Raw genomic sequence first — 24725 nt, forward strand, 5'->3', positions numbered from 1 at the left:
AGTCTTGAAGGAGTGTAAAGCAGCTTGTTTTACCAGAATGCAATTTTATAGTATAGATTAAATGAAAAGAGAACCACACAGTAGTTATACAAAATATGTATTTATTATATTACACTATCTAGAATGTTACGGTTTCTCCCACATGGAAACAGACACAAAGCACACAATACTTAAGCAAAGAAATAACAGTAAATAGCACTACTACACAGTGGGCCCCTGGGGAGGACCAAACCATATACTAAGAAAATGAAATAAGAACAACAACTCGAGTCAGGACAATAACGAGAGGACGTAGAATTGATGGGACCACAAGGAACCACCCAAGGTGAGTAGATAGGGACCCCACGGTGTGCGTGTGCAGTGTGTGAACACAATCGCGTGCTCCAAACAAGCCGATGTGCAAGTTGCGGTTGGATTTTTAAAGATTAGGGACCCTTCACAGTGGACCTCGAAGAAACCCTGTGGAAGACAGACCGCCTGTGGATACTGCAGTACCCAAGTTACCTATCCCAGGGGAGCTGGGTGGATAGATGTGAAATGGCGTGAGAAACCGCTGTCGAACCCAATGGATGACTTCGGGAAAGTGCCGCTGCTGGAAGAGGAGAAATTGTCAGTGGGAATCCAAATGTGTATTCTTGAAGAAGAGTACCTGAAAGCAGAGGGGACAGAGTCTCCATCACTTGGGAGTGACCAGGGGCTCGATAGACGAATGCCCACCGATGTCTGGTGCTTCAGGATGGTTGACAGTGATCTTGACTCTGCAGCTGATGGGACCAGGTGATGCTGAGGACAACCAGGAGCCAAATACGATCTATACCACGAAGGATTTCGAGGGCTGAGGTGTCGGTGTCCAGGGGGAGCACCAACAAGCCTTGGCAAAGGCCACCCATGCAGGAGGTCAAGAAAGTGTACGGTTCGGACCAGCAAGGTCCAGGAGGCTTACTACAAGCAGGGGAGTCAGGACAGGCCCCGAGCACTCAGGGAAGCCCAAGGAAAACAAAGATGACCCTCAATTGGACCCACAGGCCGGAGGCACAGGAGTCGCGAGAGGACCTCGAGCAGCTTTACAAAATAAAAAGCCACAGAGCACACGGTGCAATGTGGTTGAAGATCTTTGCAGAAGATGTTGCCAGAGGTTGGGGCTACTTGGAACCCAATGCACTTGCTTCAGAATTGCCAACAGGCATTTGCACTTGCAAAAGTACGCAGTGCACAAGGGCTCAGATATTGCAGCCCCCAACAAGATATTCTGGCCTCCAACTGAGTGAGAGGACAGCTCAGGCCTCAAGTGATGTAGAAACCCACCTCCTGTGTTGTTGAACCCTTCGGAGTCCGTAGGAACTTAGGATCAGCAGACCAGTCAGCAGTGTTGCGGTGCCTGTGAACGTAGGCGAGTGACTCCTTCACTCCAAGGGAGATTATCTTCAGATGTCTTGGATGCTCCACAGGCCCTACACAGATCCTGTATGGTGCACAGGCACAAACGAGGCAGCAGACTGAGAGGGAGATGAACTCAGGTCCAAATGAAGTCCAGCAAAGTCCAGAGTGCCCAGACAGTCAAAGTGCAGTGGTTTCAGTTCTGAATCTTGTCCATGACGAATCTAAGGTCCTACAGCCAAGTAAGCCCTTAAGTACCCTAGGGAAAGGTTTGGGAAGATTTAGGGGACCCTCCCAGGGGAGGGTCTGGACAGGGGCAAGGTTACTTCCATGTCCCTTGTCCAGTTTCGAGCCAGAGCGGGAGCCAACAGCTCCCAGGACTGGTTTGAACTGGACTATGCACAGGGACACCAGTTGTTCCCCTCATGCAGACTTTCAGGCACTGGCAAGCGCACTAACTCAGCTCTAATACACTAAATCCTGTCTGGGAGGTAGTCACACCTCTGTCTGACAGGATGCCTATTGTCCTGCCTTTCCCTGCTCGAGCTTGGCTCAGCAGCAGGAGGGCAGAAATGTGCCTCTGGTCAGCAGCAACCATGTCGTGCTGTCCAGGACTAGAGGGCTGGTACAGGCAACACCAAGAGCCCACGGAGGGCACTCCCGATGGGTGGAATCATAGGTATGATTCCAACAAGTTTGACACCAAACATGATAGGGTTTGTTGCAGCCGTTTTCGAGATGATCATCACGTGGTTGCATAATGCCTATCTATATTAGTGTATGGCTGCTGCACTGACAACCCAAGAGAATGGACTCTGAAGGCTGCAGGGTTGTCTTGCTCATGTAGGGACACCCTCTCGCTTAGAACCAAGCATCCTGCCTTAAGAATTGTCAAGGCCTGCTATAGGGGTGACTTATAGGTTTTAAGTGGAGTGACCCGTAGATATAGTAAACCTATATCGTTAGTAAGTGGTGTATGCACCAACTTACACAGGCTGCAATGCCAGGATGTAGTTCCATTTTGCATGGTCCCTCATGGGTGGCATAATACATGCTGCAGCCCATGGGAGACCTCTGGGTTACCTATGCCCTGGGTACATGTGTACCATATACTTGGGACTAACAAGGGTACCCCAGTAGCCAAGCTGGAGTGTTCCTACTTACATAATAGTTTAGGGAGAAAGCAGATAGACTGGGGTCCTGATTAACAGGATCTCAGTCAGACTAGTAAAAAACAGCATCACATCAAGCAAAACGTTGGGGTAACCATAAGAAGCAGATCCTACTTTCCTAAATTAACAATTCCTCTATTTTTCTAAACTTGTGTGGGATTTTGTGGGGTACCTGGGACACCTGGGGGCGGGTGTAAGCTCAAGGTCAAGGTAGAAACCATCACGGTCTGGGAGCCTCCAAAAACACAGATTAAAGTGAGGGCATTCCTGGTCCTTAATGGTTAATGGTTACTATGGAAGTTTGTCAAGGTGTATGGCACCATTGTTGATCCCTAGACTGAGCTGACTTTGAAGAAGCAGCCAAGAAAGGTGATCTGGATAGAGGCCTCTCAGACAGGTTAGGGCACCCTCAAACAGGCCAAGTGTACAGCCCCTGTACTCAAGGCCCCTGACTTTACCAAGGAATTATTTGTGCAAACTAATGCCTTGGAGTATGGTATAGGGGCAGTATTGTCACTGTTAAATGAGAAGGGCCTAGACCAGCCTGCAGCCTTCATCAGTAGTAGGTGACTTCCCCGGGAACAGAGGAAGAATGCTATAGAGAGAGAAGCCTTTGCTGTGATCAGGGCACTGAAGAAGCTGAGACCATACCTGTTTGGGACTCACTCGCGGGTTCAGATAGACAACAGGCCCCTCAGATGGTTGATACAAATGAGGAATGAGAATCCTAAATTGTTGGGGTGGTCCATCTCCCTAGCGGTAATGGACTTTAAGGTGCAAAACCACCCTGGGTCAGACCAACTCAATGCTGATGGTCTCTCAAGGTTTTTATGCCTTAGTGATGAGAACTCCCAGGAGGCTGGGTAGTTCTCCCAACTTTGAGCTTGGGTTACACATGTTAGACCTGTCAGCCTTGGGGTGGTCTTACCCAAAATGTTTTGCATTCCTCCCCCTATTTTTGCTTATCTCGTTTTTGCTAGCCTTAGGACTCTGCACACTTTACCATTACTAACCAGTGCTAAAGTGCATGTGTTCACTACTTAAACATGTTAACATTGGCTTATCCCCAATTGGCATATTGAATGTACTTGCATGTCCCTAGTACAGTGTTTCCCGATGTACCCAGTGCCTCTAAATTAAATGCTACTTGTGCACCTGCAGCACTCATTGGGCCACCCACTTAAGTATCACTTTAAACTTTGCTCATCTCTGCCGTTGCAGCCTGTTTGTTCAGTTTTAAACTGCCATTTTGACCTGGCAAAACTAACCTTTTGTCAGGCCAAAATCTTGCTTTTTAATACAAATAAGAAACCCCAGAGGGCAGGGCACAGTGTAGAAAGTAGGACATATACTATTAACTTTTATAGGTCCTGGTAGTGGAAAACCCTTACATTTGTTTTTCACGCCAACAAGGCCTACCCCTCTCATAGGCTAACATTGGAGTTACTTTATTGCAATCAGTAAGCTGTAATTTCCAAGTGGGAGAAGGTCCTAGTTCATGTTTGATGTCTTTGGAATTGTAATGAAAAATCCTCTTTCAAGGTAAAGTCAGATTTTAAATTGCAATTTTGAAAATGCCACTTTTAGAAAGTTGGGATTTTCCTGCCTTAGCCATTTAGTGCCTGGAGCCTGTCTCTGGGTCACATGAGTGTGTGCAGTTGACAGTTGGGCTTTGTGTATTCCTGCTAGGCAGCCACACACAATAGAGTGCTTAGGTGTGCCTGATTGGTCATCACTGACAGGATGCGGGAGGGGTAGAGCTGAAAACAGCCCCACTTACAATTGAATTGATTGTGTCCTGCCTCTACACAAAGGGCTGCATACCCCCTGTAGTTCGTCTAGAGTCAGTCACCAGAAGGCAGGAATCCTGTGCAATTCAAAGGGAATCTTTAGAATCTTCTCCCACTTTCCAGAGGAAGGGCACCAGGTATAAATATAGGTCCTCAGACACCATCTCTTCAGTAGTCTTCTGGACCTGTGGGTACCCTGCCAGGAAAACGACTGCTGTGCTGAAAGGACTGCAATTCTGCTGCTCTGAAGGACTGCTGCCCTGTTGCCTGCTGCCCTTTTACCTGGGTGAGAAGGAATGGACCTGTATCTGTTTGGACCCAGGGATCCCAGAGTGACTCCAAGAGATTTTTGGCTGGTTTTCTGACTTTGCCTCACGGACAGAAGGCTCCAACAAACTTAACCCCAGCACCTGGACTCTGCCATCTATGAGTCTACCCTGCCAAGAGGTGCCACCTCAGTCTTGGAACCATAGAAGTGGTCCTCAGGAACTCTGCCAGTCTCTGTGGATCCAGCTGAACTGAAGCATCACATTGCAGTTCCAAAGAATCACTTCTGCGTGATGCATCCTTGACACAGGCCCTCGCACCCATCATCGACAGCAGTCTCGACAATTATATCGGACTCTGCATTGCAGCCCCACAGCACCTCGGAACTGATGCATCGCCTCACTGCACAATGCATCCTTGACACTGGACTTCGCATCACAAGCCCTCATCGACGCATTCCTCAATGACAACGCCGGACCTCTTATCGCCGCCTCACTGCATCTCCGAACTGATAAATCGCTTCGGCTGCATGACAAATCTCTGATGCAGATCCTCCCGATGCTCTGCAACGCAGGACTGAAAGAACTTTGTTCAGTGGGCCTAAATGGGTCCTTGTAGCTGACCGGTGCTTTATCTCAGTTGGCCTGAACTGCATCTCCGAACTGATAAATCGCTTCGGCTGCATGACAAATCTCTGATGCAGATCCTCCCGATGCTCTGCAACGCAGGACTGAAAGAACTTTGTTCAGTGGGCCTAAATGGGTCCTTGTAGCTGACCGGTGCTTTATCTCAGTTGGCCTGAACTTGTGACCTGTCCTGCTCCAGCATGACCAAATATCTACAGTTTAAGTTGTGTTGTTTTGGAAACTATTTTCACTTATATCTTTAAATTACATATCTCTGGGTCTGCTGATTGGATTTTTGCAATTTTGGTCTTGTTTTCTAACTAAAAAAGTACTCTATTTTTCTAATCTGGTGTGGGATCCTTTTTGTGTTATTTTTTTTTAACTTAATTATTGTTTGAAGTGATGCATAAATACTTTACATATTGCCTGTAAGTTAAGCCTGACTGCTCCGTGCCAAGCTACAGGGGGGTTGATCACAGGTAAATTCAGGGTTTGCATGTGCATTACCCTGGCAAGGAATGTGGTTGCTGCTTGACCAGAGCTGACACCCAAATCGACCAACAACCCCATTTCTTACACAAGTTGTTTCCCCCATCCACAGGCTGGCAGTGGGCATAAATAAGGCACACCCAGTACCCTCTTGAGAACACTGCTGGACCTGCGGAAGACAGAAGAAGAACTGCACCTACTATTATTATCTGTGAGTAGAACCTTAAAGGCTGGTAATGATACCCTTGTAACCAGGACCAGGAAGTGCACTTCAAGGATCAGCTGGTTGACCTCTTGTTAGGGTTCAAGGACACAAAAGCTGCAAGAAGACAACTTTCATGAAGAGCCCAGTAGTCCAGTTCCAACTGAACCTGACCGGAACCCTTGAACCCTGCTGGTGGCTTCATCTAGAGTTAGTCCTGACCTCTATGTGGTTTCCCTTGATAAGTGTCAGGCAGTGCTTAATTTGAACATGTGGTTTCCAGTGCTTGGCACCGGTACTTAATTGTCAACACCGGCGCTTGTGACAGTCTACCACAAGGAGGTGCTGTCTGAGATGATCACAACAGTCACATTTTAATTCATTATAGATTAAAAATTATTATTACCTGCATCCCAAGCCGAACATATTGCTTTGGGGGCCTGGAATATTTAAAATTGTCACACTTGTGGGAGTGTGATGTGTGAGTGTGTTGTTACTATATTTGGGAGCATGGCAGGGGCAATGTGTGGTGCAAGCTGCGGTGGCTTCCTGACAAGAGCGCTGACACTTATTTATTTTCAAATTAATCACTGGTGTCAGAATGTACTCCTCCTGCCTAACCCCAAAAGCTGGGACTTAGAACTTTTATTTAAAAGATTTTTGCCTGGAGAACTAACAGAAGACGGGGACGTACCTGCCAAATCATTCAGATGAAGGTGTGTTGCCACTGGGCCAAAGATTCAGCTTGTTCCCTTCGGAGGTTTTCACAGCAGAAAAATCCATTTCAGTAGGACATCATTGAGAAGGTATCCAGCCTCATGGATCTCTGTTCTGCTACAGCTCGCAACCTTGCCCTGCTGGAGGAATCCAAGATTCAAAACAGTGACTAAGTCCAAAGGTATAATTCTTTACTGGGTGAAGGCAATTAAAGTATCTGGCTAGTTAGGGAACTTCCTTGGGTTCCAATTTTGAATTTCTCCTGCTTAGAGTTTCCCATCAAAAGTCAACGGCACAGAAATCGTATCCAAATTTCCACAATTCAAGTCACTTTAAACTTTCTTAGAGAACCTGGAATTTCCACACCTTCCTAAGTCGATGAAGCTTTGCCTCCATATTAGAATGGAGTATCACACAAAATAGACATCATTATCTGCATTTGATATTCAGCCAATAAATAGAAGTTTGATGAAGTTTCAAAAGATTATTTTCTCTTTAAGAGATTAGTCGTATTTTTGTTCTTTTTATTCAGATTAGTCAAATAGATCCGTTTACAGAAATTATTCAAAACAAGTTTAGTTAGAACAAGCAAAGAAAATAACAGCGTGTTCCATTCAGAATTACGGGGCCCATTATGATAACGGGCGGATTGCCACTGCCGGGTTCGGCGGTGGCCACTGCTGGGGCGGCCGTGGTGATCCACCTGCCAAATGCCCCTGTTACACCCCCTGCCATATTACTATGGCGAGGGGTACTGCAGCAGACGGAAAGACCGTCCGCCGCTTTTCTGCCGGTCGGATTTCCGGCCGGGTGGAAAAGGCATACAATATGGTGGCGGTGCCTTGCAGGCACCGCCATCCATATTACAATGCCTACGGTGGGATGCTTTTCCATGGCGGAGACTCCGCCATGGAAAGGCATGCGGTGAAAACATTGGGGGCCTGTTGCGGGCCCCCAGGGGTTTGGGGGGCTGCACTTGGTGGGTACCTATGGTACTCCCCTACATTGGCATACACAAGGTGGCAGGCACCGCGTGGTGCCTGTCACGTTGTGCATGCCAATGCACAACATGCATCTTTTTCATTGCGGCGGGTGCTGGTTACAGCACCGCCCACTGCAATGTTAAATATGCGGGATGCAACTGCCAGGGTGGCGGTCGCATCCTAATGGGCCTAGCGGGACTTCCGCACCTCTGGCGGTCGGTCCCGTTTACTGTTACGGTGGCGGGCGGATCGTAATGGGGCCCTTAGTCTCTATTCTAATCTAAAGGGCGCATCCTAACAAGAACCCATAAAGAGTTCCCTTTGGAAAAGAGCAAGTAAGTTCTGGTGTGAAAACAGATAACTATGAAAGGTAGAAATACTCTATAGTTCTGGAGACTCAGCCGAATGCTCAAATAGCTACAGTAGCAAACCTTTAAGACAGGTAGAAGGAAAGGACCACAGGAGCAGACGTGGCTGGCACAGGTAACAGCGTGGGGATGGGCGGGGGCGGGGCAATGGGTGGAAATGGACAGACAACGGGATAGGGAAAGTACATTAAAAAATAAATAAAACCACTTAGCTTGCGCTCGCCGCTTCGCCGAGTCGGCAATGCGGCGAGCGCAAGGTACATGGTTTTGTTTATTTTTTTATTTTACTTTCCCTATTCAGTCGTCTGTCCACTTAGCCCCGTCCCGCGCCTCCCCTGTTACCTGTGCCGGCAGTGCCTGCACAGCAGTAGCTATGATTGACATAGGGATAGAAAGTCTCCTCACTTAAAGCAAGTATAATCGAAGAAAATAACCATTAGCAATAGCTTATGGTAATTTGATCCAGCGCCATAAAGTACAAAGGGGCATGGTAGGGTTGGAGTGCATAGAATGTCTCGACTCTCTAGCTAGGAACAGGTACTATATAGAAAAGCCACTAAACATGTTGCAGAAACAAGCAAATATGTCACCAATGTGCAATGGAGGAAGATCTTCCTGTGGTTCCTAGTCTTCATCCTCGATTCCCCTGGTAAACGTCCATGTTGACATGAAGTCACTCAGATGTGGCTACAGCTCATTACAAAAAGATACATCTATGAAGGTTCTCATGAGAACCTTTTTGCAAGCCTACTCTATTAGACGCTTAGTATCCCATCTCCTAACAATGACCTGTTCTATGAATTGAAGCATTTAAATCTGGTATGTCCTGGTTACATCAGAAAATGTATGCTACAGCAAGCATTTTCTTTCATTAATACGCTTGTTCATTATGAATATGTGGCAGAGGAAACAATCTAAATACAGTGAAATCATCTGACATGAAGAAAAGAGAAATACAATTTTCAGGAAACAGCACATTCCACAAAGAGGTCAGGTTCTACAGTTCAGTTGTCAAATCATCTTTTGTGAAAAGCATGTATATTCTTAAAGGGATAGAGAAGAATAGAAGAATAATGAGGCCTAGCAGTGCGAGACCGATAAAAATGAGGGCTTGCTGCAGAAATAAGCAACATGTGTAGTAAAGGCACATTTTCTTATCAGCTATTTTATTACGCATTTTTACGTTATCATTAAAGCACATTTCTGGATTATTAGGTGGTACATTTTATGTTAAATTTTTGAACTTCCTCTACGGCTTCACCAAGACTTCGTACAATAGCTATCCGGCTATGTAGAACCCATCCCAGCTACAGGCTGCTGTCTGTCCATGCTGAGGATTTTTGACTTTCATTTCAGAGACTATGGCAGAAGGTAAAACCTCAAACCGGGATGAACCAGGTCTCTGTATCCAGCCTATGCTCCTTAGCAGTCGGCCTTAAACCTTATCCGTGTCTCGGCCTAGCACGACCAGTTGCCTGTTGTTCATGCTTTGTGCTTTTTGGATCTATTTCTATCTAAATCTTTAAAAACTGATATCTTTAGTTCCTCTTACTTTTTTGTCAATTTTTGGTCATTTTGTTCATTAAAATATTCTCTAGTTTTAGAAATTAGAGTGGGATATTTATTGTGTGTTTTTTTTTATTTTAACTGGTTTGGTTTTCCTAAATGATCTGCACATTTTCTTAAGGCAATTTGCTCAGGTTTAAGCTACTGAAATATTTACTGGAGCTAATAAGAATAGTGTTATTATTATTTGTGGTGGACTACTATCCACCCCAACTAATAATCCTCTTTCTAACAATGAGACACAGCCTGACACAAGTACTGAACAGTCAGGGTCAATCTGTGGTTCTAATTTGAGAATAAGCTGTGTTATTAGCAGAATTGAAGCTGGTGAAGATAACAGATTCAAGAAAATAAGTCAGGTATCACAGGTTGGCACTGAATAAGATTAAAGCAACGAAAGAGACTTTTGTAAAACCAAAAGTAAGAGAACAAGGTGATGAGTCGAAAAGAGTAGACACAAATGAATTGGAGACAATTTGAGAGGAAAGAAGAGATAGAAACTAAGGTTTATTATGAATTCCTCCATCACTGTCAGACCTGATGCCTTCTGTAGGGTCTCCTCAGATTTTTGGCTTTTTCTGCCTTCTTTTGCAGAACCCTTTTTTGTTGGATTTTAGGACTCTCTGAAGTTTATCCCTGCTAACCAGTGGTAAAATGTTTGTCCTCTAGCTTGAAAGCAAGGTAAACTTGGCCTACACCTGGTTGGTACTTTTACTTTAATTGTAAACTGCTAATAAATGGTATTATATAGTACTATATGTACTCAAAGCCTGTAAATTAAAAGCTGCTGGTGGGCTGCACCCACCCCCTAAAGTAGCCTCTTAAAGCACATCCCAGTTCTGCCACTGGAGCCGGTAGTGCCATTTCGACCTGGCAAAATGGAAATATTTAGGCCTGGCACAATAAATATTTTGCCAGGCCTAAACCTTCCTTTTTCATCTTTATAAGTCACCCATAAGTTAGGCTTTAAAGGTTATAGGGCAGGATACATAGTATGTATATCTCAGGATATGTGTTTAGGTTTTACATTTCCTGACAGTGAAAAAGTCCTGAAGTGTTTTTTTTACTGTTATAAGGCCTATCTCTCCCATAGACTAACACTACGTTGGTTACCTTATTCCACATAATAAGGGCTAACTCCAATTTGGTACCAGATAGAGATCTGCTGTTTACACTCAATTGAATTGTACATTAAACTCCTCTTTAATGGTAACATCAGTTGACATTTTTCAGCTGAAACTAAATGTGCCTTTCTGCCAATTTCCTGGGTCACATGATTGTAATGGCTGTGCTGTTGTGGGTTGTGTATTTGTTCCAGACAGTCAGACAAATGAAACATAGGTGTGAGGGTAGAGGGTCTTCCTGACAGGATGGCTGGAAGGAGTTGTACTATGCCCTGATTACATTTCAAAGGGCCCTGTCCGCTGCAAGCACAAAGGAACCTGACACAAGACCGGCCCTTGCCTTTGTCACACTCAACAGTTTGCAGCCAGGACAAGGGGAAGAGGACGAACTGACAAGAAAGAGTTCACTGGTAGATCAGGGAGTTTCCCCGTACTAAGATGGACACCAGGTATAACAGTGGGACCTTCAGAACTTGTCATCAGAACACTCCTCAACGTGTTTAAGATTTGATTTGTCTTAAACCCAGAAGCTACCCCAAGTGTCAGTTGGCCGACCTCCTGTTTGGGCTACACAACAAGCTTTGTAGAGGCCTCCGTGCAACTGTCCAGCTGACCAGCACTAGCTGGACCTGCCTTGACTTGCCTACACCCCGCTGCTGGCTTCTGTTGGAGTGAGTCCTGATCCTAAAAGATGCCCTCAGGTCCTGGACTTAATGGCTGTATCAGAGTGTACTTCTCTTGAAATCAAGGTGAACATACAGATGTTTTGGGCTCCTTGCAACTTCAAAGTGCCCTCTTCGTGCCTAGAAATGGCTGCCCGTGACAACTGCCAATGTGAAGCCCCAGTGAGACCTGCACTTTGCACCGACAGCAACCATCCGCGACAACTGCCAAAGCAAAGCTCTAGCGACACCTGCATTTTTCACCCACAGTGACCATCCACGACGGCCGCCAATGAAAGCCTCAAGCAAAGCCTGATTTACGCGCCGACAACCCACGTTGACCAGCAAAGTGAATCTCTCGTGACGAAGGGTGCTTCGCACCACAACCAACTGTGATGCCTGGCCTGCTCCTTGCGCTGACAATGACCTCCACGCAGCTCCCTCCAATACGAACAGCTCATCAGAGGGATGAACCTGATTGCTGTATCTGAACCACACTTCATTGTGATTAGCCTACACTCCTGACTTTAGCCCAGTCCAACGTGACCAGATAACCATGAGTGGCGCTTTGTGCTTTTTGGCAGTATTTTCACCTAAAACTTAAAAAACTTATATCTCTGGCGATACTTATTAGATCTTTGTCATTTTGGTGGCATTTTATTTATTAAAATTAACTATATGTTTCTAAGTTGGTTTGAGTTTTTTCTAGTGAAGTGTTTTCACTTAATTACTGTTTTTTTTGCAGCATACATACTTTACACATTGCCTCTAAGTGAAGTCTTACAGCTTTGTGCAAGTTACCAGAGGGTGAGGCACAGGTTGATTTAGTGAATTTTATGGTTCACCCTGGCAAGGGTTGTGTTTATTATTTGGGTGGGGCTTCTACCCTGGCAACTAATAACCCAATTTGTTACAATCGCAGAGACAGACTTGGAATATCAAGTGAACAATTACATTGTCTGCTGAACAGTAAGATAGCAATAGCCCTATTCCCCAATCATTAATTTTTAATATTTTTCTATTTTTTAAATTTGTGCATGTATATCCTCAAGTTCATATTAAAAAAAACAATACAGAAGACGTGGCGACGTTAGGCCAAATTGCATACACATAATAAGAGTCATTTTGCGTTCACTCACAATATTTTTTGTATTAATTCTTAATTGGGCAATTGAAAGTAAATACACAGCATGGAAAAATAATGTCGGTCATGGTGTTGCTCTTTCTTGAGCCATGAGGTGTATGTGTTGGATCTTTTAAATTGTTCAGAGTCAGAACAGTGCTTCCTAGCATGCTAGAAAGGTTTTCTAGGTCCTGGGTCGCCAGGAAACAACAGTCTTCGAAGCAGTAAAGAACATATGGGCATGGCATACCATGAAGAAGACGTTCTGGGTTGCTTGAGCTCCGGAGGATGGTTGATAGTGTAGATTATAATGTTGGTGGTAAAGAAGGGAGGTGACACCATCTACACTGCTATGCTGAGGATTCACCTTGATCAGGAAATTCATCATCTTAATATTCGAGGAAACATCGCCTTAAGAGACATTTATTCCAAGATAGAAATGCACCCGAAGGCAAGCATGGCACATCAGGCTTAGAAAAGAACATATTTGTTTATGTAGTTTATCTTTAATTTTCTCTTCTTTTATCTCTTATCTATTTATCTCGTTCCTCTCAACTTTTTACACGTTTGTGTTTTGTTTGTGCAAAGTTGTATTGCGTTTATACAAATGTCTATCGTTCTCCTTAGTTAACATTACATTGTTTGCTCATCACAACTGCGAACTTCAGCAAACCATGATAAGTGATATTCCGTGACATTTACATTCATTCTGGATTCATCGATATCTATTTCCTAAGTGCTTAGCAAGTCCTAAATCATTCAACCATTAGCTCGTCTGAAGAAAGTGATTTCTAAGGAAGAAGGATGTTTTTCCACTATTGATGAACAGCCACCGGAAGAAATATATGATCGCCTTTAAGAGGGTGTTTTAACGTTTCTCTAAAATTAAGGGAGGCGCCTCATGTCGCTACATTGCTGATGTTTGAAGAATTACAGACTAGTAAATGCAGCCAAGTGTAATCTTCACCATCCTCCTCTGCGTGACATTAAACAACGTCTGATGGTATGGACTTTCATTCTAAGACCGCACAATGCATTTAACAAGCATTTCAAAGGAGCTTTTCACGACATTGACGTCCTACATGATTCCTTCCCCTAAAATGGATTTTTGACATATGGATACTTTACATTAAATTGAGAATTGTTAAATGGTCATTACATACTTTGATGCATCTCCCACCAGAACATCACAGGACGCACCTCCTTGCTAATGTTTACCTGAGTAATTTATAGCTGGCCTTTAGGAAGCCTGTGGCTCTTCAATGGGGTACCTACTACTATAAAGTAATACAATTATTACATGGATGCAACTCATTGCCCTGAAGTATTTAATGGACAAGTCCTTGTTGTGTACCTCATTGAGAGCAAGGGTAGGCATCTTGAGTTACAGATTGGGCACCAGCACTTACTTAATAATCCACTATTACCTGGTTCTCTTCACTAGTTAACATTTCAAAAATGCAGTGTGCGTCATGTCTCATTCTTTATCATTCCTTTCTCATACTCAGTCCCACTATGAGCACAGCTTAGAACGTCTATTTTTTTCACTTAGAAAGAGAAGGGGGCAAATCTGGGAGGAGAGTGCAAACAATAGATGGCAACACCTGTATTTTCAAATAACTAAATCTCTACTGCAATGCTATGAGAAATGTTAAACTAACTTAGCAATCAAACTTAATCATACAATTGTATTTAAATAGCTCAAAATGAAAGAAATAAAAATACAAGGAAATATGTATATGATAAAGTATATTTATTTCATATAATGAGAAAAGGAAATTCTGTATGCACTGAATCCCAATTTAATGGCAAAGCACAAAGTTTTTTTTTAGGTATAAATCTGGAACAAGTATGAAACTTCATATGCAAAACTGATATACCATCCAAAAAGCCAGTATATAGCATGCAGACATTCCATACTCCCAATCTTAAATAATATTCAGCATCATATATTTACGCATCTAAGCCCTACTTTCAAAACATCATGCTTTCGTGCTTCTGTAGACTATGCCATATTACTTAAAACTGGAAAGTCAAATGGGTAAGTCTCATGAGGACGCCATGAAAGCAGGTAAGAGTTTTGCGAATGGGACATTGATGTCACAAATGTGACGTATATCCCGTTGCCCTTATTAAAACTCACTATTGCTTGTTACCCTTGTAATGCAGCAGATGGGCTATCCACCACATTTTGACAGTGTATCCGATCCTCCAAACACTAAATAAGGCCATTCATTTTGTATCTTATACAGGACCATATGGTCCAGGGCCGGACTGTCTACCGGGCGTTTTGGCATGCTGCCGAGCTGGGGGCTGATGTCACTCCGGTGGGCGCTAATTTCGTTGAAGGAGACCTGCGTGTGCTTCGAAATAAAGAAAGCAAAAACGAATTTCGTTCAGCACACGCAGGTCCCCATCAACAAAATCAGCCCCGAGCTCGGCAGCATGCAAAAACGCCCGGTAGACAGTCCGGCCCTGATATGGTCTCTAGAAAAGCCACAAGGAAATGTTGGAAATGCCACACAGCAATCCACAATCCTACAAAGTCATTTGTAAACAGTTAAAAGCCTAAATTAAGAAAACATTAGCTCAGGTGTTACTACCATGGGCCATTTACTCATGAGCTGTTTCTTTTTACACCAAATGCCTTAAAAAGGACAGCTCACAAATTTGGACCGCTAATGTATATCCTTCCTAGGGAATTACATTGAAATGAAAAGAGAAGAACCCCCAAATGTAGTGATACTGGCAGCTGGCGACTTAATTACTAAGGACTACGGTGAGCGCCCTTCTCTCATATTACCAATATTCTCAAATACCAAAACCTCATTTTACCAATACTCCCAAATACCGAAATCATGTTTCATGCTGCCATGCAACCACCTAATATGCACATTGTGTAAGCCACTGTGAATGTCTCAGAACCAGTCTCTACACAACTATCTTCTTTCAATGTTTGTAGCATTCCTCCAAATATTCTACGCTTTACTGTTATGGGTGATTGCTTTTTTGACATTGCACTTTCACCCTGGGTTCTACTGAGAATTCCTTGTGTGTACCTTATGAAATATTCTGATACGTTAGGACGCTAAATTGCATATGCTTGTCACACACAACCTTTATTATTTCAACTACCCCTTTTTTTGGTCTAAGCTACAGGTAGCTATAGCTATCTATAGGCAGACATATTGTTTCCAATATTTAGAATGGGTTTTGCGTCTTCCCCAGGCTTATTATTGGATGGCTTTGTTGTCTATCTCAGGTGCCTGCTCGTGATTCAATGGCTTTTTCCCAAGTGTTTTATTTGTCCCATGAAATATAATGCAAAACAGGTATGACGCAAACATCATCAAGGTCAAAGCAGCAGCATAGCAAAACAATTCAAAACAATAAAAAAATTATGAGCCTTTTGCTTGCTCTTGCGTGGTTTTATTTTATGAATACATCCACTATTCATAATTTTTTTATTGTTTTGAATTGTTTTGCTATGCTGCTGCTTTGACCTTGATGATGTTTGCGTCATACGTGTTTTGCATTATATTTCCGTTTATTTTATTTAGAATTCAAGCCCCTGAAGAAGGGTCAGCATTGGCTCGAAATGCATTGGGCAGCAAGAAAATTCATGAACAAATGAGAAGTTATTGTCTCGCAACAAAGACATTATGTTATGATGGATTCATGGACATTTTTTTGAATTATGTTTGAATGTACTTATGCAAATACATTGGATTAACTTCTGATTCTGTTGTGGATTTGATGTTTTTCTTATGGAATTCAATAACAGTATAATATTGTGGTGTTAACAATGTTTAAATTTTTAGGTATGTTTTACCTTCAGCTACAGTGCGCAGAGGATGGGTCTCATTGACTCTAAATATTGTCGCACCCCAATGGGAACGTCAAAAACAGTTTCTGGATGGCACGGACTGAAAAGTCCATGTCATGCAGGAACTGGGGTGCATGCAAACAGGGAGGCACAAGTTGTGCCCCCCTGCATGCATCCTCATGCAGAGGTGGCACAGGGGGCTCCCTTTTTTACCTTTCTGCCACGATGTTAATGGAGTAGCACCCTCCATGACGCCGCCAGCAGAGAGGAAACTCATAATATACTTGACAGGACCACAGCAGTCTCGCCAAGCATATTGCTGCCTCCTGACTGCCACAACACTGCCAGGGAACGGCGGTTCCTTGGCTGCTGTGGTGGGTCAATGGAGGTCCAACCATCCTTATTGTAATACGGCAGTCAGGTGACTGTCACGCCCCAACAAGTCTGGTGGTCCGTAGATCTCCAGACTCGTAATCAGCCCCTAAGTTTCCTTGAGTCACCCATGAAGTGTTCAAAGCAAACCATCTTAAAGACCATCCTATATTTTCTTATTCTCTAGTTCACTTTGTCTGATTCTATACATTTGTGATTCTTTGCTTATTGAAACCTCTCTACCAAAAACCAGCTGACATGTTAAACATATCATTCTGGCCTCAGGATAATAATACAAGGTATTGATGCTTTTCGACAATCTAAACAGGTATCTATCCCCATAGGGTACCGTTTTGTATAAACACCACTGTTCACAAGGATACATGCATCACATTCAACAGGCAGTTGCTTATGTAGCTCAGGGGCTGTATCATGATGGCTATGGTGGCTCAGCACTTTGTTTCCGTGTGCTTGCAGTGTGTAAAGTCAATTCATTTAATCCAATACTTCTCTGAGTTTGTGCATTATTTTAGACACCACAGGTCAGAAACTGAAAAAGGAAAACCGTGCTCACTCTTTCGAAACTGTACTGTTTGAAAATCAAGACTTAACTCAGAGAAATGAGTTCACTTTACACACTGGAAGGCACATAAAAAAGGCTTACAGCTCAGCATAAAACCAGTGCAACCCATTATAACATGGCCCCAGTTGTGCAAGTTGTCCATGTGGCCTTGACCTATGTGTGGCTTTAAAATCCAGTGCTTGGTGGTGGCCTTTAGTGTCCTAGATATCCAGCCAAGGATTAAAATGACCTACAAGGGCCCTGTAACCACAACATTACCTCATTATACTAGTTCTGTAATGCTTTCACAATTCTATAGCCTGACAGCCAAGTATGAAGTAGGTGGACTGGGACATCAGCTAGTTTACATGTTGCATCCCCATGCAAATTTCCATCACCATCACCAGGAATAGAACTGTGGTGTAATGCCAAAATGGCATTTTTTAATTAGAACAACTGTTTTAGAACCCTTTATTTTTTGAATGAATCAATCAACCAATACAAATTTGCAAAGCATGGATAATCACCCACAGGGGTATCCAGGCTCTAGTTTCATGCTGTGATCAGTTGAAAAGCCAGGTCTTGAGTCCCTTTCTAAATCCTGGGAGTGAGGAAGATGTTCCGAGGTGAAGTGGAAGGTCGTTCCAGGATTTGGCAGCGAGGTATGATAATGCTCTTCCTCCACTGTGGCTTCAGAAGATGTGGGCAGTGTGTGCAAGAGTGAGGGAGGTGGAGAACAGGTGTCTTGATGGTTTGTGGAAGTTCAGGCAGTGGTTGATGTATGCTGGTCCTTGGTTGTGGAGACCCTTGTAGGCATGTATCAGCATCTTTATTTGGAATCTGTACTGGATGGTGAGCTACTGAAGGGTCCTGAGGGGGAGGGGGTGATGGGGGTCTGTTTGGGGAGGTCAAGGATGAGTCTGACCTCTGTGTTCTGTGTTGTTTGCAGTCTCTTCAGTAGTTGGGTGGTGATTCTTACATAGAGGGCATTGCCTTAGTCCAGCTGGCTAGTGACTAGGGCTTGAGTGACAGTTCTCCTGGTGTAGACGGGGAGCCATCTGAAGAACTTTGGGGCATGCGGAGGGTGTGGAAGCAGGCGGAGGAGACTGCATTGATCAGGCACTTCATGGTGAGTTTGCTGTCCAGGATGTTGCCAAGGTTGCAGGCTTGGTCTGTTGGTGTGGGTCCAAGGCCTGTGGGCCACCAAGTGTCGTTCCATGAGGAGGCATTGTTTCCAAAAATCATTACTTCTGTCTTGTCCATGTTGAGCTTCAGGCAATTGGTCCTCATCTATTCAGAGTGCAGTTGTGAAAGCTGGTCCTCATGGTGGAGGGGTCTTCTGAGAGCGAGAGGATGAGCTGGGTTTCGTCTGTGTAGGATATTATGTTGATGTCCTGGGTTCAGATTATGTTTGCCAGTGGCGTCATGTAGAAATTGAAGAGGGTGGGGCTTAGAAATGAACCTTGAGGGATGCCGCAGATGATGCCCTTGGATTCCAAAGTAAAGGGTGGAAGGTGGACTCTCTGGCTTCGACCTGTGAGGAAGGATGAGATCCATTTGAGGGCGTCTCCCTGGATCCCAATGTGGTGCAGTCTCTTCATGAGTGTGTGGGGGGAGATGGTATTAAACGCTGATGGCTGCTGCTTCTCACCGGTTGAGGATAGTTCTGATGTCGTAGATGGAAGCAATCAGGTCAGTCTCGGTGCTGTGATTGGTGTGGAACCCTAATTGGGAGGGGTCCAGCAGGTTGTTTCTCTCCGGCTGTTTGGTGAGTTTATGCTTGATGGCCTTCTTAAAAACTGACAGGGAAGGGGAGCAGAGAGATGGGACGGTAGTTCTTGAGTTCGTTGGGGTCGGTTGATTGTTTCTTGATGAGGGGTCTCACCCCTGTGTGGTTCCATCCATCTGAGAAGGAAGCTATGGCGATGGATGTATTCCGAATGGAGGAGAGCTCGCCACAGATTTTTGTGCTCCCGATGTGCTGGGGGCAGGGATCCGTGGGCGCTCCAGAGTGGATGGAGCTCATGATGGCTGTAGTGCTCTGTGTGGTGAGCTGTTCCCATGCGGTGAGTGAGTGGTTATGGGTGGCATCTGTTGGTGTGAGGAGGTTGCAGAGGTCGGTGAGTTGGGGTTTAAAGTTTATGTAGATGGTGGATATTTTGATGTGCAAATAGTCTGCCTGGGCATTGCAGAGTTCCTGGGAGGGAGCGATCATGTTCTTGGAGGCTGACGGGCAGGGGAACTCTCTGACAATGCTGAAGAGTTTCTTGCTGTTGTGGGAGCTTGCTTTGAGGTGGTCTGTGAGCTTCCCTTTTTTTTTGTGCACTTTTAGTCATTGGTGATATTTGTTGAGGGCTGTTTTGAAGGTGGCTAGGTCTGTGGGATCTTTGCTGATGTGCCATCTTCTTCCTAGCCATTTGCAGTTGCATTTCACTTTCCTGACTTCTGGTGTATATCAACTGGCTTGTTTGGTGGATCTGATCATCTTGGCGGCTTGAGAGGGGCGACTCTTTTGGCGCAGTTGGTGATTAAGGGCAAAGAAATGTCAACAGGCCTGTTCAAGGTTGGTTGCGGAGTTGAGGTGGTTGGTGTTGATGGTGTCCTTCCATTGGGTCTCTGTCACTTTGTTCCAACTGCGGTGGGAAGAGCTGGGGGGCTTGGTGGTGTCGCCTGGGGAACCTGTGATGGTGAAGTGGATGATGGCGTGGTCAGTTCAGGTTTGTTTCGGGACATGGCTGTACTTGAGTCTGTCGCTGGCAGTGAAGGTTGGGTCAAGTGTGTGTCCCGTGCTGTGTGTGGGGTTGGTAACCAGTTGGGTGAGGCCGATGTTGTTCAGGCTCTCCAGGAGATTCATGGAGTTTGCATCTTTGGGGTCGTTGAGGTGTCAGTTGAGGTCACCAAGAAAGATGTAGTGCTTGGAGTCAATGGCGAGAGGGGTGATAAATTCAAGGATGGTGGTGCAGAAACAAGGACCTGGTCCTGGGGGCCTGTAGGCAAGTGGGCCTACGGTGGTCATTTTGCTGTTGGTTTAGAGTAGGAAGTTTTGGTGTTCCATGATCGATGTCGTACCATATTCGGTGGTGGTGCAACGGATGGTTTCTCTGAGGATAATGGCGATGCTGCCTCTGTGTTTGTTGGTGCATTCCTGGTGTATAATCATATAGCTGGTGGGTGTCGCAGTGGCGATGTTGGGGTGGAGGAGGAGTTGAGCCAGATCTCTGTGATGAAGATTACATCGGGCGTGAGGGTGATGATGGTGTCCCAGATTTAGGTGGTGTGTTTGTAGAGTGACCTAGCATTGAGCAGGAGGCAGCAGAGCAGTTCTGGGGGGGTCGTGGTCTGTGAGGTAGGTGTGGTGAGGGTTTCCGTGAGGGTGGGAGGTCCTGGGTTGCAGATGAAGAGGCAGCGATGACAGGTGAAAGGTCCTATCATTGATTGAAGCACATGTCATAGAGATTAGACTATTTTCTCAAAAATATTTAATAACTAAATAGATTTATATATCTTCAGGTGAAACTATCAATATTAATTAAAATATTATTTGTTTTGGTCTGTCTAGAAACAGTATTTGTTTGTCACGATTGCTCTACAATTTTGTTCCAAATAATATGGTTATGTTATTCATTATATGCTTTTCATATAAAATACATAATTACAAGAAGAAATCTTTTCTGGGAAGAGTTTACTCAATATTTTTGCAAACGAGTTTCACACTCTTGCCATGTTTAAAATGTGCAGTAATTTATGATGACATGTTTCAGTTGACTCAAATGAAATTTTAATTCTACTAATGACAGAACGTCTGTTTGGTTTCTATAATATAATTAACTGCAATAATAGTATGATATTGTGAAAGATGCACATGACTACTTTTATATTAATAATCTGTTTCTGACAGTAACTCTAATAAGAGTTACTGTGTATTGATTGCATATTTCAATATTTTACTGATTGGACTTTTTTTTAACAATAGGTGACTTACGAAATTGTTGGAGCAATTGAAAAAAATAGAGATGCCTTATCACAAAACCTATTATTTGTGATGAAAAGTAAGTACGTCTTCACTACACTAGAAACAGAACCTATTATTTTTATAATGAAAAGAAAATTATCTTTAACTAGAATAATAAAATCTTCTGTTAATTGTGATTTTAACTGTATGTAAATCTCAGAATTCACGTTTTCAATGTGAAATTCTTTGAAAATGTTTTAAATTACCTGGCTTAAACCAAACCAACAATATATTTCTCATACCACTAATGATACATGCTACCCATCCCTGGAGACATTTCTACCTGTGGGAGGTTTAAAAATGAACCATATCACATGTATTATAGCTTGCCTTATATGTGTGGCTTCGAAATGTTCATAAAAATGCTATGTAATTGCCTTGCTTTATCGGATGTTTTGCCATGTTTATTGAGGGTTTATAACATCTAATTAATTGACTAAAAAAATAAAGTGTTGTGTGTATGCACATTTCATTATAAAGTTTGCTGTGTGAATTTTCCAAATTAATGATATCAATATCGTTATCTTATTTCTTTAATATGTACAATTATTGACACCTTTCTTATCTAAATTAAAAAGCACTAAAATGCTACTCTCATTTTGGCTTTTGATTTTCAGTAGGCCTGGGATAAAATTCCGTTCCGCTCGCGGAAATTGCCATAATTTGACATTTTCGCGTTCCGCGGAGAGTGCGAAAATGTCAATATTTCCGCAATCCGCTTCTTACCGGAATTTTTTTTCACGCTCGCGCTGTAAAAAAATACATTCTCGCATGCGCGCGATCGCTTTACCGGAATCTCCGCGTTCGCCGACAAGTTTTCCCGATCCGGTCGCGTTCTCCACGAGATGTTGGATTGTTGGTAGCCATTTGCGCTGTCTCGCGACAGTTCGCGCCCACATTAACGTCATTTGTCGCGCGATCACGTCATTCGTCGCGCGATCACGTCTTTCTTCTCGCGATCATGCACTGCGAGAGTATGAGATGATTGAGATCTCGCGCCCGTGAGCAACCGCATGGGTAAGTTGGCGAGCCATGATCATGCAGAAAATACCGCGAACGGGCGGGAAAAAAACTTACGCGTCTTAGCGATATTTCCGTGTGTTTGCAGAGATTTTTAACAATTTCGCAAATTCCACCCACCCCTAATTTTCAGGTGTTATTCACTACATTAGGAACTACAACATATCTAACATGGCAATTGCTCCTTTCAGTATCCCCAGTATCCCCATTCTAAAACCCTAAGAAGAAAAAAACGAGTGGGCTTCCCAATTGGCCATTCTTTTTTCTGCTATGTCCCGTCGGGCTGGCTACATTGGTCAAACTACATTAACTAAGACAGTTTCTTTTGTAATTTTAACGATGTTTCTATTAAGGACCTAAGGAAATAACTTTTGAGCTAGGAATCATCATTTAAAATAATGCATTAAAGCTATTGTCAGGTATCAATTTGCAACTTAAGTTACCTAAACACATTTAAGAGTGGATCATGATATTCCCTGGCCCACACTAAGAACACAAATGATATATTTGTTGATAAAAAAAGATGCTGATTCTCCATAGTGCTGCTTCTCCTCATCACATGATTAATTTGCATTTTTTTAAATCGTTTGGAATACCCGGAAGTGGAACAGTCTGTGCATTCTTTAGACTGAACTTGCAACAAGAATAATCAGAGGCCTCTCATTGTGCTATCCCGCTAGAGCAGATCCAATCAGCTGGTTCCTATGTGCGCCAACATACATTTTTTTATTAATTAAAAGTTTTGAATTCTCAAGGTAATTGGTACTAATCTATGTGTATCAGCTATCAACTATTTCCTTATTTCCCACATTAATTATCACTATGCAGACAGTTGTTACTGAACTTCACCTTCACATTGCATACTTTTCCAATAAAATGTTCTCATATTAGAAATAATTTGTACCTCCAAAATCTGCTGATAATCATTTCTTAACACATGGCATGCAGATAGAGCACCAGGAACCGAAAAACTATAAAAAGATTCATCTAGTAATCACTTAATCTGAAAGAAATGTTATTGGTAGAATGGGTGTTTACTTCTCCTCTTTTTGTTTTTGAATGTAAGAAAATAGTGGAACGGGGAATTTTAGAATAGTAGAGATATGTACAAGTTGCAAAATGGATAGCACCAAATTGCGCAATGAATTGGGAAGGAGCCCAGTGAGTACTTGATATTCAAGGATAAAGTCTAAATAAAATTGGGAGTTGATGCCACAAGGTAAAGGTCTATTTTAATACTAACAAGTACTTTACAAATCGAGGGTCATGTATTAAATTTGATACCTGGACCCAAATCTTCTGTCCAGGCTCTGAAAATCGTTAAAAGAAAGACTTGAGCCAGAGTTCATTTTCTGTCATCACGGACAAAAGTGGTAATATGGGACCTTATTCACAAAGGTTAACTTACACTTTTGTGTAAGTTTATGAATGTTTGGGATTCACAAAGGGATTTACGATTAGTATCTTTACGAGTGTGGAGTCTCTGCATATAAATAGATCTTTTTATGTGCGGAGACCCAATACTCATAAGTATACTATTTGTAAATGCCTTTGAGAATACCAAACCATCTTAAACATACACAAAAGTGTAAGTTTACTTTTGTGAATCAGGTCCACAGTGTAAGCTATCAGCCTCAAATCAATTCCTCTTAATGAGAAAGCAGGATGATGACTTAAGAAATAATCTTTTCTGAGCATATGTATCAACTGAGAAAAAATCCTCTGCATATATTCATATGCTGTATGATCCCTATTCATTATTTCCTACTTGAATTACAGAAACTTGCAAGAGACCATAGAGTTTTCCTGCTGCACTTTGTTAATTAAGAAAAAAGCTGGCAACATCTAGAACATACAACATAGGCATTTGGTGTTAAGTTTCAATCCTGGGCTCTACCATAATGAGACTTCATCTTACAAACACAGAGCACCATCATTTACCTTTGTTAAGAATTACCAAAATTGATTTCTCCTCGTAGTTTATACCACAATGAACCAGGTATAAAGGGTGCTACAAGTTTAGAAACGTTTACTGAATTTCACAATCTTCATGGGAGTCGTGGAGAGATATTATAACATTTTGATAGGAAAGATTTTCATTATCAAGGAGAAAGTTAAAAAAGCTATACTTTTTAAATTCCTCTTATTCACTATCCCTACATACATAGGGAACCTTGTGAATATAGATTTGCATGAACGCCATGTACAGATGGAGGTTCTAACCACAGAAGACCGTAGTTTTTTTTGCTCTGCTTATGGAGCTTAAAACCTCTGCTGTGGCATAGGACCTTGATGAAGTCTCACCTAGGCTAAACTCTATGTTAAAATGGAATTGAGATGTAACACCAGTGCCACCTTTAAAATAAGGTTGCTTCTGTGCAGGTAGGGTAAAAGGCTCTGCGGAGGTTCCTTATGGGCATAAGTGTGCATGCTTTTGTAGACTGTATGTAGAAGGCTATTATTACTC

General features: G+C 43.1%; 1 protein-coding gene across 2 annotated transcripts in view; it reads left to right on the forward strand.

The window, feature by feature from the left end:
- The window catches only part of MYO16 (myosin XVI), a 2357781-nt gene that overhangs the window by 1488724 nt on the left and 844332 nt on the right, over positions 1-24725 (forward strand). For both annotated transcript variants that reach the window (XM_085622905.1, XM_085622906.1), the window contains exon 24: positions 21200-21275. In XM_085622905.1, the coding sequence (XP_085479031.1) occupies positions 21200-21275 (76 nt within the window). The remainder of the gene's footprint in view (positions 1-21199; positions 21276-24725) is intronic.

Source organism: Triturus cristatus, chromosome 8, assembly GCF_964204655.1.
Source record: "Triturus cristatus chromosome 8, aTriCri1.1, whole genome shotgun sequence".
In the NCBI taxonomy this organism is placed as follows: Eukaryota; Metazoa; Chordata; class Amphibia; order Caudata; family Salamandridae; genus Triturus; species Triturus cristatus.